The 22255-nt window shown below is 41.2% G+C and overlaps 1 protein-coding gene across 1 annotated transcript; it reads right to left on the reverse strand.

Moving 5' to 3' along the window:
- Nucleotides 1-5256: 5256 nt before the first annotated feature.
- On the reverse strand, nt 5257-17428 carry LOC125260691 (alpha-2,8-sialyltransferase 8E-like). Its single transcript, XM_048179172.1, has 7 exons — nt 16806-17428; nt 13036-13116; nt 12866-12952; nt 7110-7254; nt 6791-6903; nt 6612-6689; nt 5257-6398 (listed from the first exon to the last, which is right to left on the reverse strand). Exons 1-7 carry the CDS (start codon nt 16985-16987, stop codon nt 5906-5908), a joined length of 1179 nt encoding a protein of 392 aa, XP_048035129.1. The 5' UTR covers nt 16988-17428; the 3' UTR covers nt 5257-5905.
- Nucleotides 17429-22255: the final 4827 nt, after the last annotated feature.

Consider the following 22255-nt stretch of genomic DNA (forward strand, 5'->3'; position numbering starts at 1 on the left):
CTGAGTCTGAGCCCTCAGCCAAGATGGGCACCAAATTTGAGCCCTCAGCCAAAACAGCCACCACTGCGCCTATGACTCTAACTCCTTTCTTCGTCCAGGATCCAGAAATGACTCCCTTCCTCGTCCAGAGCCCAGAGATGGCTCCACTTCTTGAGTCCACTCCAGTGTCGGCCACAGTCCCTGAGCCCGCTCCAATTCCAGAGAACATTGCATTGCATTGCATTGCATTGGTGTGTGTCTGGGCTACACACACACCTAAGGCGAGTTCATGAACCCACTACCATACCCCTCAGCCGCCTGTACCGCCATGGGCCCATGAACTGGCAGCTCCGCCCTGGTTCCCTGAATTGCCGGCTCCACCCTGACTCCCTGAACTGCCGGCTCCGCTCTGGCTCCCTGAACTGCCGGCTTCGCTCTGGCTCCCTGAACTGCCAGCTCTGCCTCGACTCCCTGAACTGGCAGCTCCATCCTGGTTCCCTGAACTGCCGGCTTCGCTCTGGCTCCCTGAACTGCCAGCTCTGCCTCGACTCCCTGAACTGGCAGCTCTCCCCTGGTTCCCTGAACTGCTGGCTACGCCCTGACTCCCTGAACTGCCGGCTCCGCCCTGGTTCCCTGAACTGCTGGCTCCACCCTGACTCCCTGAACTGCCAGCTCTGCTCTGTCTCCCTGAACTGCCGGCTCTGCTCTGGCTCCCTGAACTGCCGGCTCCACCCTGGTTCCCTGAACTGCTGGCTCCACCCTGACTCCCTGAACTGCCAGCTCCACCCTGACTCCCTGAACTGCCAGCTCCGCTCTGGCTCCCTGAACTGCCGGCTCCGCTCTGGCTCCCTGAACTGCCGGCTCCACCCTGGTTCCCTGAACTGCTGGCTCCACCCTGACTCCCTGAACTGCCAGCTCCACCCTGACTCCCTGAACTGCCAGCTCCGCTCTGGCTCCCTGAACTGCCGGCTCTGCCCTGACTCCCTGAACTGCCGGCTCCGCTCTAGCTCCCTGAACTGCCAGAACCTCCCTTGTCATCGATACTGTGCTGGAGTCGGTCCCACTTTATATTAAGTGGCCTTAACTACTGTGTACTTACATTTAAATTAATCATTTGATGCAATGCACTTATTGTGTACATACATGTTTTTACATTGTACTTATATTTTAAAAACACCTGCATGTAATTACATCTGTAATTAATTTCTGTAATTACATTTATAATTACACTGTTGTCCCATCCCTTACACCTTACCCCTACCCTTAAACCTACCCATACCACCAAAGCTTTCCCTAACCTTACCAGTACCCCACCTCAATAGCAGCAAAAGTGTTCTGCAATTCAATATGAACCCATTAAGTACATTGTACTTAGTTTTTGATGTAAGTACATAGTAGTTAAGGCCACTTAATATAAAGTGGGACCCTGGAGTCTTCCAAGCTGCCGGCACACCCTAGAAACCTGCCAAGATACCAGGACATCCACCCTCCCTCCCCGGTAGGACTCCTTTTGGCACGAGAACATGCCTTCCGGGAGGGAGGAGTACAATCACAGTCACAAGTCACCACAGTCACTACATTTCCCAGCATTTCTCCTGATCTTCACCTGCACACTGTCAGCGATCACCACACCTGCTACAGATAACCTCCTGATTAAGGATCCCCTACACCTGCACGTCCTCTTCAGCACACCCTTTATCTGCCACTGATCCCTTCACACCATTGTTTGGTCTAGTCAATGACAAGCTACACAGACCCTATTCTAGGACTCACCGAAGTGCTTCCTAAAAACTCACCTGAGAGATCTACCTTCTGTTCCTGATCCATCACCTGTCTTCCGTCTGTCATCATCTGTTCCCCTACATCGTCGTATTCCTGGATCCTCCATTCATCAGCCTTTATCACCTTGTCACCTGCACCAGCAACACAGTCACAACCAGCTAAGTCTACAATCAACTATCATCTGCCTATATCCTCACCTGTTGCATTCCCACTCTGTTTTCCCATAAACTGCAATAAAGACTTGTTATCATATCTCACCTCGTCTGTCCTCTTCTATGTGTGACACCTGTAAATTGGCTTCAAATCTCAGATGAAAACTCATTTTAACCCCCCTCTACAAAATAGTGGATTACTCAGTAAATATACATATGTGACATTTAATATTTTGGCTTTCATCACTATTTATGTTTGTCTTTCTACAGATAAAAATATCAACAAAATGGAAAATTTGGGGAAGTTTCTGAATTTTGGTTGATTTGACACAGAATGACCCTACTGCTATTATATAGACGAGAATTAAAAAGTTCTCCTTTTGTGGTCTGAAAAAGAAGAAAGGGCATATGGTAGAAGTGTCAGAACCAAATCAAGCATGGATGCACACAAAGTTTGGTTTAAAGGTCCAATTTTTAAAACATCACTTCCTGTTTGTTGCTACTGCGCTGTTTAAGTTGGAGCTCCATCAAGTTGATTCCTAATTGCCTTTTTCTTCTTAAAATCAAATGTCGCTATATCGCTAGTTTTATCTGACTTACCAAACTGTGTAGTTGGAGCTGGAGGCTGTGGAGAAGCAGATCTATGACCTACTAGAGAAGCAGGCCAAACAATGCTGGAAGCATCCCAGACTGACGCTCACAAAACCACAGTAACCTTGCAGTGCGGTGTTAACACTCCAGCTTCCTCTAATCCGTGTACTTTTCTGCACAGGGCCGAGCACTCAGGGCTGTGCATTCTTCCCAGCCCTCTTTCACTCCGGCGCTGACACACCAAGGACCCTGGGGTACTTCAGCAGCGGAAGGTGCGAGCAAGGACCTCTCCCCCTCCGATGCCCCCGGTCTTCGAGATCTTCACCCGGAACTGCTTCTCCCCTCTTTGCGAGACAGAACGCAATGCTGTGGTCGTCGGTGACTCCATCGTTCGGCATGTCCACGCTACCTCAGCTAAAGGCAAGGTACGCAGTCACTGCTTTCCTGGTGCTCATGTTCTCAGTGTCGCTGTGCAAGTACCCGCGATCCTGAATGGTGACGAGAGCATTGGCTGCGGCAGACGGACGTTCTGAAGCAGGAGTCTGATCGAGACAGTACGTAGCACATCTCCCGTGATGAGAATCATTGTGTCTGGACCGCTTCCCACGTATAGACGAGGACATGGAAGGTTCAGTGGATTATTTGCTCTAAATGAATGGTTAATGTCATGGTGTACTGAAGTCCACTGAAATCAAGCTTGAAGAACCCAAGTGCAGCTTTTATTTACATGAATCCAAACATGAACAAAATACAAAATAAAGACCTAACTTGACTTGAAACAAACATGACCATAACAACTCACCAATGGTAGCACACAGGGAACAAAGCTAGACAAGAGAACAATGAAACATGACACTTTAGGCTTGTTCGACTTAATGCGGCGCCACAAAGATCGCAAAAAAAGCAATGTATTTTGGTTAGAAAATTTGTCAGACTTTGATCGGCGCTGCAGCTGCCTTATGATCACATGTGCCATCAAAGTACTGCAAGAGCAAAACGAGACCAGGCGCTGCAGTTGCTCAAAATCGGCTGTGAAAGCCTTGATGATGACACATCATTTTATTCTCACTGATCATTGTCTTTGATGACAAGGACAACATGTGTTTTTTCTTAGACAAGTTATTGTATTTAACCAAACTTGATATTGAATATCTGATATTCAAAACATGGGAATTTCAATTGCATCCACTTCTTCAGCTACAATCAGTGCAAAAATCGCATGGTCTGCCATGAATTCAGCATACTACAGAAAGCACAAAGTGTCTGACCTGATGGCCATCTCTGTTCTCCTCCCCCACCTGCAACCGGCAGATCTCGCCAGCTGGTGGCAGGCTAGAGTAATTCATCTCGAACAAGCCTATTCACAAGGGGAGCACATAGCAAGATCACATGAGGAGCAAGGGAATCAACAAAGCATTAACATCAAAATAAAACTTGAACCAAAACACCAAAACTAGACATGACACATGGTGTAATGAACAGAAACTGCTCTCTGTAAATAATAGGAATCTTTTCTGGGAGTGACCTAGGCTCATCTGTAGCAGAAGAGCCTTTTCTCAATATTATTAACTCATCTTTATCTCTAGGTCATGTCCCAAGATTGTTCAACCTGGCAGTTATTAAGCCTCTCATTAAGAAACCACAATTAGATCCAAATGAATTAGCAAATTACAAACCCAATTCAAACTTTTATTTATGTCTAAAATACTAGAAAAAAATTGTGTCCACTCAAAAGTTAATATATTAAAGTTTTATTAACATTATTGTGGTATGAGGCAGGGCGGGGCCGAGAGCTGCGGGACATTTTACGCTGCTGTTTTTATAATGCTTATATACTGCAGTCAACCGCTGCCACTCCTTTCATTTTGTTGTTTATGTTTATTTTACAATTAAAGTTACATTTAATGTCTGCCTCCTTCGCTGAACTTGAACTTTGTTACAGTTGCGTTTGATCACATTATTCACATTTTTACATTTTTTTATTTCAATCCTATAGAAAATTACAGTGGTCTGGCAAATAAAAAAATAAACACCTAAAATAACAAAGAATTTAAAGTAATTTATACTCATTAGCAAGTCTACAAACTCATTCTCTCAAATGGCTTGGGTATGCAGAGCATTCGCAGCTTTAGCCAGCGTTGGGGAAAGTTACTTTTAAAAGTAATGCGTTACAATATTGCATTACTCCCTAAAAAAGTAACTAATTGCATTACTTTGTTACTTTTTATGAAAAGTAATGCATTACTTTACTTTTGCATTACTTTTTCTCACCGGGGCTGGGCTTGCTTGTTTGTTTTTTAATAACAACAAAAAAGTTCTATTTTTGGCAAAAAGGCCCTTTCACAGCAAAAGTGAATGCATATTTACTCCTGTACAGTAGAGGGCGCAGCTAAAACAAACCTTTCAGCTGTGCTGCCATTCTAGATTAAAGAAGAATAGGATACAGAAGAAAGAAGTTCTAGTTCTTATTTCTAAATCAAATCTAAAGTATTTTTTGCTTATTAGTATTGTTGAATTAGGTATATTGAAGGTCAGCAGCAAAGACATTGGTTAATAACTGAGATTCAATACATAAAGTATATTTGTGTAATTTAATATAGTTTATTATTACAGGTTTGCAAAAATTCTGAGATTGCATTTCACTGTTTTTATTCATTTTGAGGAATACTGAATGTTTCCGTGCGAGGGAGATGAGTAAATGCATGTTCACATTTAGTCTAGAACTACAATAACCATCATGCTGTCACTCAGGAGAACAAATGTGAAAAAGTAACTTAGATATTTTGTTGTACATTGAAAAAGTAATGCATTACTTTACTAGTTACTTGAAAAAGTAATCTGATTACGTAACTCAAGTTACTTGTAATGCGTTGCCCCCAACACTGGCTTTAGCCATATGTATACTTCGTTTTTTTTTATGCGCACAGCCTTGCAATGTATACTTTATTGACTCATACTTGTACACAGGCATTCGACGAATGCGCAGTTGAGCAATCAATTGAGTTACAACCCATGTAAATATATTTGGATTCTGTCCTGCTAGAGTTGTACAAACGGCATGGTTATTAGCATGGTTATTGGCAGCATGCGCCACCCTCTGGTTACAAGTCACCACCACATCAAATGGGAATGGGGAAGACGATAATCGCACAACCTACTCAATATTCTATAATTAAATCAACTAATCAAATATTCGAAAATTGTGACGCATCCCTAGTGCGCGTACTCTTCTGATGACGAAATTATGTCACACATACTGTACCCGCCCCCCGCGTACGCGTAAAAATTGGGCTTTATATGGACAGCACACCCCTCATATAGATATAGTACAGATAATATAGGCTTAGTAGTATAGATGATCAAATGCTTGTTTTCCTTGGTGTTGCCACCCCTCACAGTCCTCATAAATGATTTTCTAGATCCGCCCCTGGTGAGGAGCAGGGCTGCAGGTGTAGTGTCAGCGCCCCCTGGCTGTGGAGCTGCAGTAGTCGCACAAACTCCTCCGGCATCTTGTGCGCGTAGGGGTGCGGCTTCAGCTGGTCGTAATAATGATACGGAACCGGACGCTCCTGCAGGTCGCTGCCGAACGGCCAGAATCCGTAAACGTGCACGTGCTCACACAGTTCCAGCGCCGTGCTGATTAACATAAACCCCGTGGAGAGCCGCACCTCCTGCAGGCCACGCCCCTTCCAGAAGCGGTCCAGCGTCCGCAGGTAAGAGGGGCTGAAGAACACCACCGGCTGCTGAGGTCTGATTGGCTGGAGGACTTTGAGAGTTTTGATTGACTGTGACGTGCAGAACGTGTAGGCAAAGGCTGGAATAATGAGGGGGGCGTTTCCATACACACTGACCCGCTCCACCAACGGATCCGGATTCTTCTCCAGATTTTTGTATCTACAGACACACAGTTTTTAAGAAACACTACTGACAGAACGACTAAATGATCATATGTGTGTATGCAGGGGAAAATGCATCTCTATTTAATCAGAATACATCTTTAAGAAATTTACAAAGTTAATTGAATCTGTGTTTATGATTGATGTGTGTGTGTGTGTGTGTGTGTGTGTGTGTGTGTGTGTGTGTGTGTGTGTGTTTGTGAACACTGACCGAATCTGACTGGGGTTGACTGTTATCAGATCCGTCTTCATCCCAACATCACTGTCATTAACCGCTGCCAAATTAAACCTGAAAGAGAGAGAAAACATCATATTAACAGGAAGGATGGATGAATCCTGACGGATGTGTTGTGGTCAGTGAGGGAGCAAGGAATGATGGGATGTGTTTACCGTATGACGAAGTCTGCGCTGTCAATCTCACGTCCACAGCTGCTGTTTTTCAAAATCCCACCACTGCCGACCACAGCACACCGACCCAGACGCCGACCGGACCAGGGGATGTCCTGCACACACACACACACAAACTTATATACTACCCCTACCCCAAAACCTACCCATTTATGAGGACAGAGGAAGTGTCCTCATAAATCATTTTTACATTGTAATACCCATGTCATTATATACATTTCTGCCTTCATAAACCAGAACACACACACATTACGCACACAACAATGCCAATGCACACACACACACACACACACACACACACCTCGGGCAGCATACTGTGAAGTTCTGCAGTCATTTTGTATGTTTTTGTTTTGCTTGTTTCATATGGGATGGTTTGATTGATGGCTGTGTTGCGTTTGGTGAGGATGAATGTTCCTGTGGCGTTACAACAAAACTGCAGCCTGACTCTGTCATGAACACACACAGAGAGAGAAGAGTTTATGAGGATTCATGTCACATGAGCAGCTTTATCAGTGTCATCTCTGTGAAAATGACCACTTCAGTATTCAAAGGTAGATTTATTGTTTGAACAGTTTTTAACAGCTTGTCTCTTTAAACTCTGTGACTCTGAACAATAATGACATGTTTTTTAGAAAGCTGCCACCAGTCACCATGGACACCTTCATTAGTTCCAACTGTTCCAACTGTTCCATTAGTTCCAAGCTCTTGCTTTTCAGCTGGGTTATAGGTAGTTGTTTGGGTTATAAGTAGTTGTTTGTGTTTATGTGTTTTATCAGGGGTGCTTGGACATTCTTGTTTTCTCCATGTGTTTTTGGATTATTATTATTATACATCACTTCCTGTTGCCAATGGGTGGCGCTATTACTATAACTGAATATTGCCTTGTTGATGTGTTCAGGGCAGGACTCTTCTCAAACATGTGACGTTTGAGGCAGATTGGATTGTATGCCTGAGTTACAACAACTTCCTGTTTCGTGGCGTTAATCGCATACATTAGCACTTAGCCAAGTGTTGCATGATTTAACGTGTTTCTAGCATGTTTGGTACTTCGTGGCATATTGAAATGTGCTTCTGGGAGTGAATTACAGTGTAAAGAATGCCATTTCCTGTTGCCAGCAGGTGGCGCTATGAATAACTGAATATTTGCATGTAGATATCTTTAGTCCAGGACTCTAATAAAACATGAAGTTTGGGGCAGATCGGACATTGTACAACAACTTCCTGTTTCATGGTGAAACATCGAATTTTGTCAGGCCGCCACAGACACGCCCTTCAGCGAAAACTCAAGATCTTCGCAATTTAACGTCGCAAAGGACTTTAGATTAGACAGACCGAATGTGATGTTTATCTGATAAAATCTCTAGGAGGAGTTTGTTAAAGTACAACGTCTGCAAATAGCAAAAAATTTTGCCGAGAAAATTCAAAATATCTCACTTCCTGTTGGGTTTACAGATTTTGCAACCAGGGACTTTTTTGTAGGTATTGGGCTGTTACATGTGTCTACCGAATGTCATACCTGTACGTGAAACGTAGCGCAAAGGGTGATTAATTGAAATTTTGTAGCTGCGCTATCAAGCCATTTTGCCACACCTAATTCTGAAACCCATATCAGATGTAAATTTTCACAACTTCCGACACGTGTGCAAAGTTTCATGAGTTTTCGAGCATGTTTAGGCCCTCAAAAATGCGGAGATTGACTAAAGGGTCCTCACACCATTGGTACTCGTGCCCTAATGAGAGATTCATTCTGCCTCAGCATCACGTCTTCATGTTGGGTCCCGCCTGAGGACTCTGTAGACAACACTCCACACCTTGATCTTTCTTATCTGCTTTCTCTTACTCTGCCTCTCAGATTGTATCTATTGTTTGCTTGTTTAAGGTTTTGCAGAAAGAGTGATTTATTCAACAAATGGGTTTGAGAATTTGGTTCAGAGAACGTGGTTTAGTGTTTTAGCAATTGTGAAAAACCGTAATATCATGATTCTAAAACATCAAACACTGTCAAACCAACATTTGAGATGCTGCGATGTGATTGGTCCGCTGGTTAGTCCAGTTATCCAATCACAGCCTCTGCTGAGGCAAAGTCACATGAGTTTTTGAGGGATTTAACCACTTGATAAGCCTCCTCGCATTCCACGATGAGGGGAGGAGGTCTCTGGTCACTGGTCTCGTCTAGGCCCTCCCCTCCAATCGGACCACCTGCGGGCTTAAGCAGAGACACATGGAAAGTGGATGAGATACGGTATTCTGGAGGTAGAGCTAAGCGATATGATACTGGGCTTATTTGATGGATGACCTTGAATGGAGCCGAAGACGTAAGTCCCGAGTGGATAGCCAGACCATTTGTCCAGGGCGATAACCGGGATGAGGACGTCTGGAATGATCGGCTCGATCCTTTTGTCGCCGAACAGCTCGTTGAAGCTGTACATGGGCCCCGTTCCAGACCTCTTCACCTATTCACTGCCGGGAGATCTGTGGGTTCACCAGACCAGGGGAAAAGTGGCGGTTGATAACCCAGGATGCACTTGAAAGGCGTAAGCCCTGTGGCTGGTTTCACAAGGGAATTTTGAGCGTATTCCGCCCAGAACAGGTACAGACTCCAATCTGACTGATTCTGATGGCAATAGGAGTGAAGATATCGGATGACTTCCTGGTTCTGTCTCTCAGCCTGTCCGTTGGCCTGTGGATGGTACCCGGAGGTTAGTCTTACATTCACATTCAGCCTTTGGAAGAATGCTGTTCACAGACATGACTTAAACTGTGGTCCTCTGTCCGAAACGATGTCTTCAGGAAGGCCATAGAGACGGAACACGAAGTTGCAGAGATGTTCTGCAGTTTCTAAGGCTGTCAGTAACTTGGGTAGTGGTATGAATCAACAGGCTTTGGAAAAACGATCTATGACTGTGAGTATTGTTGTATGACCCTGAGAATTGGGGAGATCGGTTATAAAATCTATGGCGATATGTGACCAAGGGAAGTGGCTGTAAGAGTCCTGCTGGTAGCTGACGGGATGATTTCGTGGCTTGACAGATGGAGCAGTTATGCACATACGTAATGACGTCAGTTTGCAATGAAGACCACCAAAAGCGATTGCTGACCAGTTGGATGGTGGCAGTGATTCCCGGATGTCCTGCGCTGGGTGAGGTGTGTACCCACTGGATGACCCTTTGACGAAGAGGAGGAGGTACATAGGTGCGATCGGCTGGGCAGTCGGCTGGCGGCGGGTCCGTCTGCTGTGCTTCTGTGATTTCGGTCATTATGTCCCACTGGACAGGTGCAAGAATAATGGAGGATGGTAAAATGGGTTTGTTGGACAATGGTGCAGAGCTGGATTCGAACTGGCATGGGAGAGCATCAGCTTTAGTGTTTTTAGACCCCGGTCGATAGGTAACCGTGAACTGAAAACGTGTGGAAAACAAAGCCCACCTGGCTTGATGGTGATTGAGACGTTTGGCAAAGCGTAAATATTCCAGGTTGCGATGATCCGTGAGAACAGTGAATGGATGTTTGCTCCCCTCCAACCAGTGCTGCCACTGCTCCAGGGCGGCCTTCATGGCCAGGAGTTCTCGATCGCCGACATCATAGTTCTGCTCGGAAGGTGTGAGATTACGGGAATAGAAGGCACAAGGGTATAGTTTGGCTGGATTGCCCTGACGTTGGGATAGGATGGCACCGATACCGGTACTAGAAGCGTCCACTTCTACGATGAACTCTCGTTCAGGGTCTGGATGGTGCAGAATAGGGGCTGAAGTGAACAGATCCTTTAGTCTGTGGAACGCATCTGAAGCGGCAGCGGACCAAACCAGCTTGTTGTTTCCCTTCCCCTAACATCATTAATGAAGGCCTGGAAGACGGACGGACTGTTGGCAAGGCCGAAGGGCATAACCCGATATTCATAGTGGCCGGTTGTGGTGGAGAAAGCCGTCTTCCATTCATCTCCCTCCCGGATACGAATGAGATTATATGCACTTTGAAGATCGAGCTTGGTGAAATAGCGGGCTGTGTGGAGCTGTTCCAAGGCAGTGGGGACCAGAGGCAGAGGATAACAAAACTTGATGGTGACGTCGTTTAATCCGCGGTAATCAGTGCAGGGCCGCAGACCCCCGTCTTTTTTTTTTACAAAGAAGAAGCTGACTGAAGCTGGAGAGGTGGATGGTTGAATGAAACCCTTGGCTAATTCTTCCTCGATGTATGCTTTCATGGTCTCTGACTCGGGCTGAGAAAGTGGGAAGATGCGTCCTTTGGGTGGCATGGTTCCTGGAATCAAGTCTATGGCTAGTCACTAGAGCGGTGAGGTGGTAGCTGGGAAGCCCGTGTTTTACTGAAAGCCTCAGCCAAATCTTGATATTCAGTGGGCAGCTGATTTCAGTGGGCAGCTGAGCTCATCTTGAGTGATGTGACTGGGTTTTGGTGTTGTGGGGACTGGATACAGATCTGTTGACAGTAATCTGACCATTGTGTGATCTGATTCTCGGCCCAGGAAATTTGTGGGTTGTGTAGCCGTAACCAGGGCAGACCGAGAATAATGGGATTCTGAGGTAATTTGATGATGAAGAAGCGTATGGATTCTTTGTGCATGGATCCGATCTGCAGTGTCACGTTGACGGTGATGTGATGAACCTGACCAGTCCCCAGGGGCTGTCCATCTAGCGTTGCCACTGACAACACAGAGTCACAGGGGGTTAGAACAATGTTATGGGCTTTAGCGAACTCCTCATCCATAAAATTACTGGCTGCACCTGAGTCTATCATGGCCTGTGTTTGAATAATTTTATCATCAACTGACAATTCGGCTGACAATTCAATGTTATGAGGGAGAGAAACTGAACTCACCGCCGTGGAACTTCGACTGGTGGGCCGAGTGGGACACGAAGCTCTCATATGTCCTGGTTGCCCGCAATATAGACACAGGCGCTGCTGAACACGTCTATCTCTCTCAGCCGGAGATAGGTGAGTGAAACCAACCTGCATCGGTTCGGCTTCGGAGGTCGTAGGCGTAGAGACGGGAAGAGATGACAGATTTCTCCCTCGGCGACGGGATCTAATCAGATTGTCAATCCGTATAGCCAAATCAATAAAGCTGTTCAGGGTTCTTCCCTCGTCCGTACAGGCCAGTTCAGACTGAAGCTCAGTGTTTAAGCCCTTACGGAAAAGCAACTTGAGAGTATCATCCACCCATACGGTTTGTGCGGCCAGAGTACGGAATGTGAGGGCATATTCAGCTGCCATCTGTTTACCTTGACGAAGCGCCAGCAATAGTTCTCCAGCTTCCTTTCCACCCTCTCGCGGAACTGTTGCAGAAATCCCTCTAATGATGAGAAGGAGGCTTGACCATTACTCCATACAGTAGTTGCCCACTCCAGGGCCTTACCAGTCAGCAGAGAGCAGATAAAGGCGATGCGGCTCTCATCAGTAGGGTATAACGCTGGCTGCTGAGAGATGAATAGGGAGCATTGCAGTAGAAACCCTTTGCATCGAGCTGGCGACCCATCATATTTTTCAGGGAAGGCCAGACGCGGGTTACTGGTGGTGCTGGCAGGTGGTGACGCCGCCGCAGGTGGCGTGGGTGATGGTGGATCGGCGTGGGTGGATCGTATGCTTTGAAGCGTCTTGACAAGCTCTTCGGTAACAGAGGTGAGATGGGTAAGCTGCTGCTGGTGAACCGCTAACACACTGGCCTGCGTGGAGAGCTCTGTAGACAGACGATGCATAGCTGCTGGATTGTGCTGTGAATGTCTTAAATAGTCCAGGATGATATGGATCAGGTGCATGTGTAATCAGTCCGGGTGGGGAATATGGGTAATGTAGTCCAGCGTGAGTTAGTATTCTGGTGAGGGTGCCCTCAGGTGGCGATCAGAGGGAGCCACAGAGACTGTATTCGTGACAAAGACACTAAAGGAATGTGCAACTGAACATACAAGTCAAATAGCAGATTATGGCATCAAGATCCCCAGGCTTGAGAAAAATGTAAACTTTGAATGCAAATCAAGTCACTTTTGGATAATAAGCACCTGTCAGATGCATAAGCGTGAATGTAAAGATGTCAAAGACACACACCTGTTCAGCTCACGCTCAGTTTGGTTTGATTTGTACGGGCAGTTCATGAAATCTGACAGCTCCTGCGTGAAGCTCTGGAGAACTATACTGAGAGGGAAACAAAAGCATTTAATTAAATGGTCAGTTCTCTGAAATATCAGGATCGCTGGTTGATCTTCATTCTCACACACCTTTTGGCCGGTTTGATAATGGAAAACTTCTGCCTGAGTTTTACACAGTGCAGCTGCTGAAGCATCTCTGTCATCACATCTCTGAAAGAAAGACAACACAAGTAATTTTTTTTGATGCTCATTAACTCTATTTCTAAGTCCTCTAAATGATCATCATAAATGATCATCACGATCAAAACCGCTGTTAAACCTGTCACACACAATCTACTTCATTCTAGTTGCTCCTGTAGGTTGTTCTATGGTTCTATGTAAATTTTACAGGATTTTGTTTTTATTTGGGTCTTTTTAACAAAATGTTAAAAGAACAGAATGCACAACAGTAAAGTCTAGGGTAACAATTTCTGCTAGAACAAACGAATGAAAACAACTACAGGGTCATCCCATGTCAAATCAACCAAATTTCGGAAACTTCCCCGGCTCAAATTTTTGATTTTGTAAATATTTTTTCAAACATAAATAGTAATAAAAGCCATATATTAGAAGTCACAGATGTATATTTACTGAGTAATCCACTATTTTGTAGAGGAGGATCAAAATGACCATTTTCACCTGAGATTTGGAGCCAAATTAGAGGAGTGTAAAAATGCCTTTAGAAAGACGGCAGCATCATTATTTTATTTTATTTCTATTTTATTACATCATTATTTTATTATCAGAGATTGGTAGATCTATTAGTTAAATCTGCTGACTTTATCAATCTGTGTTTCATTTATGCCAACAGTGACAGTTCAAAAATGGAGAAGAAGCACTTCTTGTTTACATGCCTGTAACTCAAGAAGTGTTAAAGATATCTTAATATCCTTTTAGATTCTGGTTCTTAACAAACTTTTCTTTTGGTATTTTCATTTTAAAAGCCCTCAATGGTTTAATCCCAGAGATATGGAGATCTAAATGCGGCTCCATGAGTAAATTGATAAATTGTGCACACATTCAGAGGTCAAAAACCAAATGTGGTTCACTTTGCACACAGAAGATACTTGTTGCATTTAAAGAGGAAAGTCTGAAGAACAAATAATGTTTAAACTAGAAATGTATCTTGTTTATCTCTATCAAAAGAATTGCATAAAACATAACTCTCTGAGTACCAAAAATCCACTGAAAATGGTTGAGTTGAGGCACATTAACTTGCTCTCAAAAGTGTATTTATAGACCTTATGTAGCCCCGCCCCTTTTCAGCGTTGCGCTCGTTGTCTTTTGACTTCCGGTTTGTATTTCCACAGCGATATCACATTTATGAATGAACTGCTCGTTTTAAAATCTTCCCGATCTACTGACATTTGTTAAGACTACAACAAGTAAGTCCACTTAACCAACTAATTATTCTTTGACAGCAATGCCATAGAAATGTACAGAGCTACCGCAAAACGGAAGTTCAAAGACAATTTTATAAAGATGGCGGCGCGCTTGTTTCTCTGGTAAATAAGGTCTATAAGAATCTATATTTGAATCAGTTTTAGGGATATTTGGAGGATGGGACTTTAACAGCTTCTGAAGCTACCAAGAGTTCAAATATGCAGTATCATAACTACACGTTACCACATTGATAGCGCTATATCTATGAGATCGAACCATATAGTTTAAAAAATGAAGCTTACAGAAGAAAAATTTCATAAGAACAAGAATCTATAATGACATTATGTTTAACACTTCTTGAATTAAAGACGTAAACTTCGGGAAAAGGTTATTTTTTTGTATGCAGTGAATGGTTCTGTCTAGTTTGTGTAGTTGGTATGACCCACTGGTGTTTCACGCCTGTTTCACATTGCAAGCGTGAGCAGCGCGTATTTTTGTCGGCGTGCATGTTAACCAGCGGATGCATTCACACATCACAGGAATAAATTACTCAAATATATTTAAATAGTACACAGTTATTTTAAATTGTAATAATATTTCACAATATTACTGTTTTTTACTGTATTTTTAATTAAATAAATGTAGCCTTGGTGAGCAGACGAAACTTCTTTTAAAAACATTAAAAATCTTAGTGGTTCCAAACTTTTGGACTGTACTGTAAATGTGGTGTCACATGACAGAATTAGCCTATAGCCTACATGCAGACAAAATCTCTGCAGCTCGACAAAAATAAGCAGGATGTCTGTCAAATTAAGGAAGAATGTTGGACTTTTCAATGCTGACAAAAAAGAGGGGTAAAATAAAAATAGCCTACACAGAAATGTCACTTCTGTATCTGAATAAACAAAAGTACTGTCATAAATTTGTGATCCTGAATTCCAAAAAGCTTTTAATTCACAAATAAAATGTTTTGGTACACAGCTCCATCTGCCTCTGGAAAAAAAAAAAAGAACAACGATTTAAAGTGTTTGATGGGTTTGAACTCTGAAACCAGAACAAATAAAGTTTTTTGCTTTGAATGATCTTTTGCTTTGAATGCGCTTTCGGCCGAGTCAAACCGTGACTGCAAGGCGTTAAAGACCCTAAAAATGTTTGCCTACTGGACAATTGAGCTGCTCTGTGTCCAAACCTACACTTCGTCAAATAAAGGCAGTTAATATAATATCTTATATTTCCTATTTAATAACATTAGGCTGTATGTGAAAATAAGCAGTAGCCTACTGGTGAATTGCAATCGTCTCAGTACATTTTAAGGCAGGAGCACACCAAGCCAACGCTGACGAACTAGTGGCGACATTCAAGATGTTGGAAAAAAGCCGACGAGGACCAACTTCAGCAGACGGTGCGGAACAAACTGAGAAAACTTAGCTGGCCGACGAAGAAAAACTGCCCGACCGTCGGCTTGGTGTGTTCCTGTCTTTACAAATGGGATGCAAAAGATATAAATTTGCGATATACGCAATAGTATGTATGGAAACGGCTCAAGGGCAATGCATTTTTTTGTATTTTACTGAAGATAAGAGGAACAACAAGAACTGAAAAAAGAGAACAACTACAACTGACTCAGTCACATTGTTGAAGTCACTATTATGGTGTTCCCTTTTGTCAGGCACTTAACCCGTTATTGAACAAACTGTTGATGATTGTGCTGTTATTTGATTCTTTTCTTTAATCAAAATTTCAGATGACATTGATTAATAATGTAATCATAACTAAAACAAAAAAAATTAAATCTACTTTCAACAGAGGGAGCTTTGAAAATTGTAATTGTTTTACAAAGTTATATATTACAATAAACCATATGTTTTGTCTAGCATGCTGTATGTTAAATCATATATTGTTTTTCCTTAACATAATTGTGTTAAATAGAAACAATTCTTGTCTCAAAGCACTGCTTGCATACAGGCCAAAAAGTATGTTGAAAAGGAAGACAGTCAGTCAGTATTAACTTTGTGGTTAGTTAATTATTTTATAAAGTAAAGAGCACCTTTGTGAACTTCCAGTCAAGGCAAATTTATTTGCATAAGCTTTTCAACATACAGTTTAAAAATAGCTTAGAAAGTTATACTGCTATAATGCCTTAATGCTTTAACAGCACAGAAAGTCACTTCATAAAGCTTTAATTTCCCAGTGAGCTGACTTTATACATCCACAAAAAAATAAATAAAAACTTAGTAAATGTGCTTAGTAAGTAAGTGAAAACAAGCATTTGTGCACTTGGACTTTTGAATCATGCGATTCTGGTCACAGTTTCCCATGATGATTGATATTAGACTACATAGAGTCAAAGAAAATAGAAACATAATTATTTTTTTCACAAGAGAAAGCCATCACACTCACAGCAAGAGCCAGATATGAGGATGCCTTCAGTTGATCTAAACCGAGATAAAGGTGAAGGATTGAGTGTACGCGCTCACCTGGACGAGTGTGTGTTGGATATGTAGTAGAATATCACACGCACACTCTGAAAGATGATCAAAACCATCAGCAGCATGAAGATCCATCGGAGAAACACCGATGCCATCAGATGCACGAGTGCTGGAGCCTGTGTGTGTGTGTGTGCTGACTGTGATGGAGAGGTTAAAAATGACACACACATACAGCTCTCTGTGACTCTGCCCCTCTCACCATAAAAAAACTAACTTCCTTACGACTAATAAATTGTTTTTATGAGTGAATCATTAAAGCAAGCGGCTGTAGTTGATGATGAATGAATCATTGAATCATTGACGATTCGTTCAAAGCCGCAGATTCATTCACGAAACAGTTCTGCTGTGGATTTCGTTGCAAAATAGAGCAAAAATACTGACAATATACTGTTTAAAATGTACATCAATTAATATTACCCTTGAAGTGAGGGGAGGTCTATGGGCGGGTAAATGTACGTGTTGTTTTTCTTTTTCTTTCTTTCTTTTTTTTTAGATCTTTCGATCTAATGGACAAAGTAAGCTTGCCACAGAGAGAGGGGCCCAAACAGAGGAGATGTGATTCAGTGTTCCCTCCACAGGGAAATGCTTTCGAGTGGACGTCTTGCAAAGAACAGGCGTGTCCGCGGCTCTCTTCCAGGGTATTTTCCAGCCACAACATTAAAGGGACAGTTCACCCAAAAATGAAAATTATTCAACTTGACTCTCTTCTTTCAGACGAACACAATCAGAGATATATTTAAAAATATCCTTAGTCCCCCAAGGTTTATAATAACTAGCTTCCGGCGGACGACCGTACACAGAATGCGCAAGTCGATTTGCGGCATAAGAGTAGGCTATCCCTTGACCTGAAAGAGAAATTTCGGAGGATTTTGATATAAGAGAATAGGAGGTTAAATTTGTTGCACAAAGCTATTTGTTTGAACCGTGAGAATCATACATCACGTCAGAGGAGTAATCAGTTGGCGTGATATTTTTCTTACAAAAACGTATCGCTCTATAAGGATATTTTTAAATATACAGTACAGTCCAAAAGTTTGGAACCACTAAGATTTTTAATGTTTTTAAAAGAAGTTTCGTCTGCTCACCAAGGCTACATTTATTTAATTAAAAATACAGTAAAAAACAGTAATATTGTGAAATATTATTACAATTTAAAATAACTGTTTTCTATTTGAATATATTTCACAAAGTAATTTATTCCTGTGATCAAAGCTGAATTTTCAGCATCATTACTCCAGTCTTCAGTGTCACATGATCCTTCAGAAATCATTCTAATATGATGATTTGCTGCTCAAGAAACATTTATGATTATTTTCAATGTTGAAAACAGTTGTGTACTTTTTTTTTCAGGATTCCTTGATGAATAGAAAGTTCAAAAGAACAGCATTTATCTGAAATACAAAGCTTCTGTAGCATTATACACTACCGTTCAAAAGTTTGGGGTCAGTAAGAATTTTTATTTTTATTTTTTTGAAAAGAAATTAAAGAAATGAATACTTTTATTCAGCAAGGATGCATTAAATCAATCAAAAGTGGCAGTAAAGACATTTATAATGTTACAAAAGATTAGATTTCAGATAAACACTCTTCTTTTGAACTTTCTATTCATCAAATAATCCTGAAAAAAAAATATTGTACACAAATATTTTGTACAATTGTACACATTAAATGTTTCTTGAGCAGCAAATCAGCATATTAGAATGATTTCTGAAGGATCATGTGACACTGAAGACTGGAGTAATGATGCTGAAAATTCAGCTTTGATCACAGGAATAAATTACTTTGTGAAATATATTCAAATAGAAAACAGTTATTTTAAATTGTAATAATATTTCACAATATTACTGTTTTTTACTGTATTTTTAATTAAATAAATGTAGCCTTGGTGAGCAGACGAAACTTCTTTTAAAAACATTAAAAATCTTAGTGGTTCCAAACTTTTGGACTGTACTGTATATCCAATTGTGTTCGTCTGAGAGAAGATAGTCATATACACATAGGACGGCTTGAGGGTGAGTAAATCATGGGATAATTTTCATTTTTGGTTGAACTATTCCTTTAAATTGGCCTGGAGACAGCGGAGTCGACAGCGATGTATGAAATTAATGATTGTTACGTGGCAGCAATAATCACTGGCATGTTCAGATCTCTCCCTGCACCCCAATGTGCATAATATCCACCCTATCCGCCCTAAATAGTATTGAATCTTACTAATGTCACATACTATTTAGGATGGATAGAATGCACATTGAGACGCAGCCGAACCGCAGAGAAAACGCTCCCAGAGCGGGTGTAACATCTGACGCGCGTCTTTGTGCATGCAAGTGTCGTCAAGAGGCTCATCTGGAAACGCTCCAGGCCTCCAAATTAGTGCATGACTTAATGGAGAATGCGGGAATGTGTTTGGATGGCGACCGACCTCTCCAGAGGATTCTTACAAATATGATTTTGTAAACGTTTAAATCATTTTCCATTAAAGTTTCATTTTAATTACTTTAAAAATGTCATGTGGTGTAGGCTAACCAAGTACAAATGAATAACATATTTCCCATACTCAGTGAATTCATGTGAGTTTACATATCTTAACTCGAAAACATGCACGCAAACGATGATAAAATAAAAAAAGAAAACGATCCTCAGACATTAAACAGCGTATAAATGTCCTTTTTTATGTGTTGATGGACTCGATCTACTCCATCTGTGTTTTGATCATCGTTCTGAATCACATCCGGACGAAGTCACCACAATAAAAACGCGATTTTCTCAGGATTTTCTTCAAAATGTTGCTTTTTTAAATTAAACTTACCCACATCCAAGTCTTGATAACATATGCTGTTGTTTAACAGCAGAGGCTCTGTTCTTTATTTTCATATTTTGTATGTTCAGATATACAACACAATATTCTGGGGTTCATGAAAGATTTGTGAAAATGATCAGAAATGCTGCCGCTGGCTGGCAACTATTTCAAAAAACGCTGGCGAGGAAAGGGTTAATGTGCTGTTTTAAGGTGCGTTCACGCAATTCCTGTAGTTACAAGATTCTAGCTTGTCAAAAGCGTTCACGTCCTCGTAGAGCTCGTAATTACAGCTTGTAAGCTGGGAGTTTTCTGAAAGTTCCCAGATGTACCACGTGGCCGCTGTACCACCTGACCGCTAGTGGTGCCATGGAAACTCATAATTCCCAGTCTAAGGACCAAAAGGACGTGAACAGCTCCAATATAACGTCACGTGTTGTCATTTCAAGATTCCGGTAAATACATGGATCATGTGACACTGAAGACTGGAGTAATGATGCTGAAAATTCAGCTTTGATCACAGGAATAAATTACACTTTACTATATATTCACATAGAAAACAGCTGTTTTACATTGTAATAATATATAACTATTTTTACAGTATTTTGGATCAAATTAATGCAGCCTTGATGAGCAGAAGAGACTCTTTCAGAAACATTAACAAATCGTACTGACCCCAAACTTTTTAATTGTGCTGTATATTTCTATCACTGTTGTATTTTTAAACCATCATTTTAAACAATTAATGAATCCATGTCAATGTCTTATGAATGTGACTCAGAAAGGTGCTTTACAAAGAAAATGTATTATTATATATTTGTCACACCATGGCACAGTATTCAAATCATATCACATGGTAATGTGGAACTAGATATGATCTTGCTCGTGTACCTTGGAAATTAATAAAATATTCATTTAAAATGAATTGATTTATACAGTGGTGATTTGCTACTGTGTGTGTGTGTGTGTGTGTGTGATTTTAAACTAGACCTTGACTTGTAATAGTTCACCCAAAACTGAAATTTCTGTCATTAATTACTCACCCTCATGTCATTCTACACCTGTAAGACCTTTGTTCATCTTCAGAACACAAATTAAGATATTTTTGATGAAATCCAAGAGGTATCCATAGACAGCAATATAATCAACACTTTCAAGGTCCAGAAAGGTACTAAATACTTTTTGTGCGCAAAAACAAAAAAAAAAACGACTTTATTCAACACTATCTTCTCTTCTGTGTCATTCTCTTACGCTGTTTACACTCAGCGCTTCCAGGGTCTACGCCAAAACGCCGACTCATTATTGGACACGATGATCACGTGAGCAGCACGATGCATGTGTGCAGGAGCAGGCCAGTTGTAACATTGTTCTAGAGGTTTATGTATATTTTAATCCAAAATAAATGTACCTATGGAGAAAAGGAAATACTATAAAAATAGTTTCAGTTATGACATTTTTTTTTTTTTTTTGTATCAAATACAATGTGGTTTTTGGAGATCGAAATCTGGCAGAAACAGCACATTTTTCTGCTTGGATGAGCGATTCGCAGATAGCATTCCCTGAAATCCCCCATTTGCCAGCAAACCAATGAGAACACGGAACAATGATGATGATACATAACAACAGAGGATCAGCTTACCCGAAACACACCATCACTGGCATATTTGAAAAAAATTACAGTCCTTCAGCAAATAAATAAATGACAGACAGTTACATACATATTACCAACATTTTATAATTTAAGCTTTACATCACACCTTAAATGACAAGGAGTTTATTGTAATATAACCTAGTGTTAATTCATTAGCAAGTCCAGAGCATTCGCAGCTTATATGAACGTCACTCCCCTGGTATAGTAGGGTACAACGGGGCTACGCACTTGCCTTAGCACTTTCCAAAACATCCGCTTTTCAAGAGGCATGTGTAAATTTGGCTTTGACGCCATCGCAGGCAGCAGCACAAAGCTGAATCTGCACTAATTTGATTTAATATTTGATGTTTTTTTAAAAATGTTGTAGATTTAAGTAGCAAATGAGAATTGCTAAAATTATTTTATAGAGTATATTTTGAGACAAAGGTCTTCTTAGTGAATTTTTGTTTTGTTCAAGTTAGAGCAACAATTTTTGAATATGTAAAAGTATTGTATTTGGGGTAAAAGGCGCCCCTGCTGTTGGGTTTAAAGGCACAATAATTAACATGATAATAACCGGCTGACTTTTCCATTTATTGACATGCTATGGTTAGATTCAGAAGCTAAATATCATATATTAAGTTGGGTGTCCACCTTAGAGATAATCATAATATTTATAATGAAACCATCATATACAATAAAATATGATTTATTGTTACTACTGTAAATCTACAACCCAAATTCCAGAAAAGTTGGGACATTTTTTAAGTTTGAAAAAAAATGAAAACTAAAAGACTTTCAAATCACATGAGCTAATATTTTATTCACAATAGAACATAGATAACATAAATGTTTAAACAGAGAAATTTTACACTTTTATCCACTAAATGAGCTCATTTCAAATTTGATGCCTGCTACACGTCTCAAAGTTGGCATGGGGGCAACAAATGGCTAAAAAAGCAAATATTTTTTAAAAGATTCAGCTGAGAGAACATCTAGCAACTAATTAAGTTA

The sequence above is a fragment of the Megalobrama amblycephala genome, linkage group LG24 (assembly GCF_018812025.1).
Source record: "Megalobrama amblycephala isolate DHTTF-2021 linkage group LG24, ASM1881202v1, whole genome shotgun sequence".
In the NCBI taxonomy this organism is placed as follows: Eukaryota; Metazoa; Chordata; class Actinopteri; order Cypriniformes; family Xenocyprididae; genus Megalobrama; species Megalobrama amblycephala.

Excerpts from the sequence above, each read along its gene's own strand:
- LOC125260691 (XM_048179172.1), bottom strand. The coding sequence starts at position 16,987 with ATGTGTGTGTCATTTTTAACCTCTCCATCACAGTCAGCACACACACAC. Across the intron at positions 13,117-16,805 it reads TCCAACACACACTCGTCCAG|AGATGTGATGACAGAGATGC; the intron begins GTGAGCGCGTAC and ends TCTTTCTTTCAG. Across the intron at positions 12,953-13,035 it reads ATTATCAAACCGGCCAAAAG|TATAGTTCTCCAGAGCTTCA; the intron begins GTGTGTGAGAAT and ends TTTCCCTCTCAG.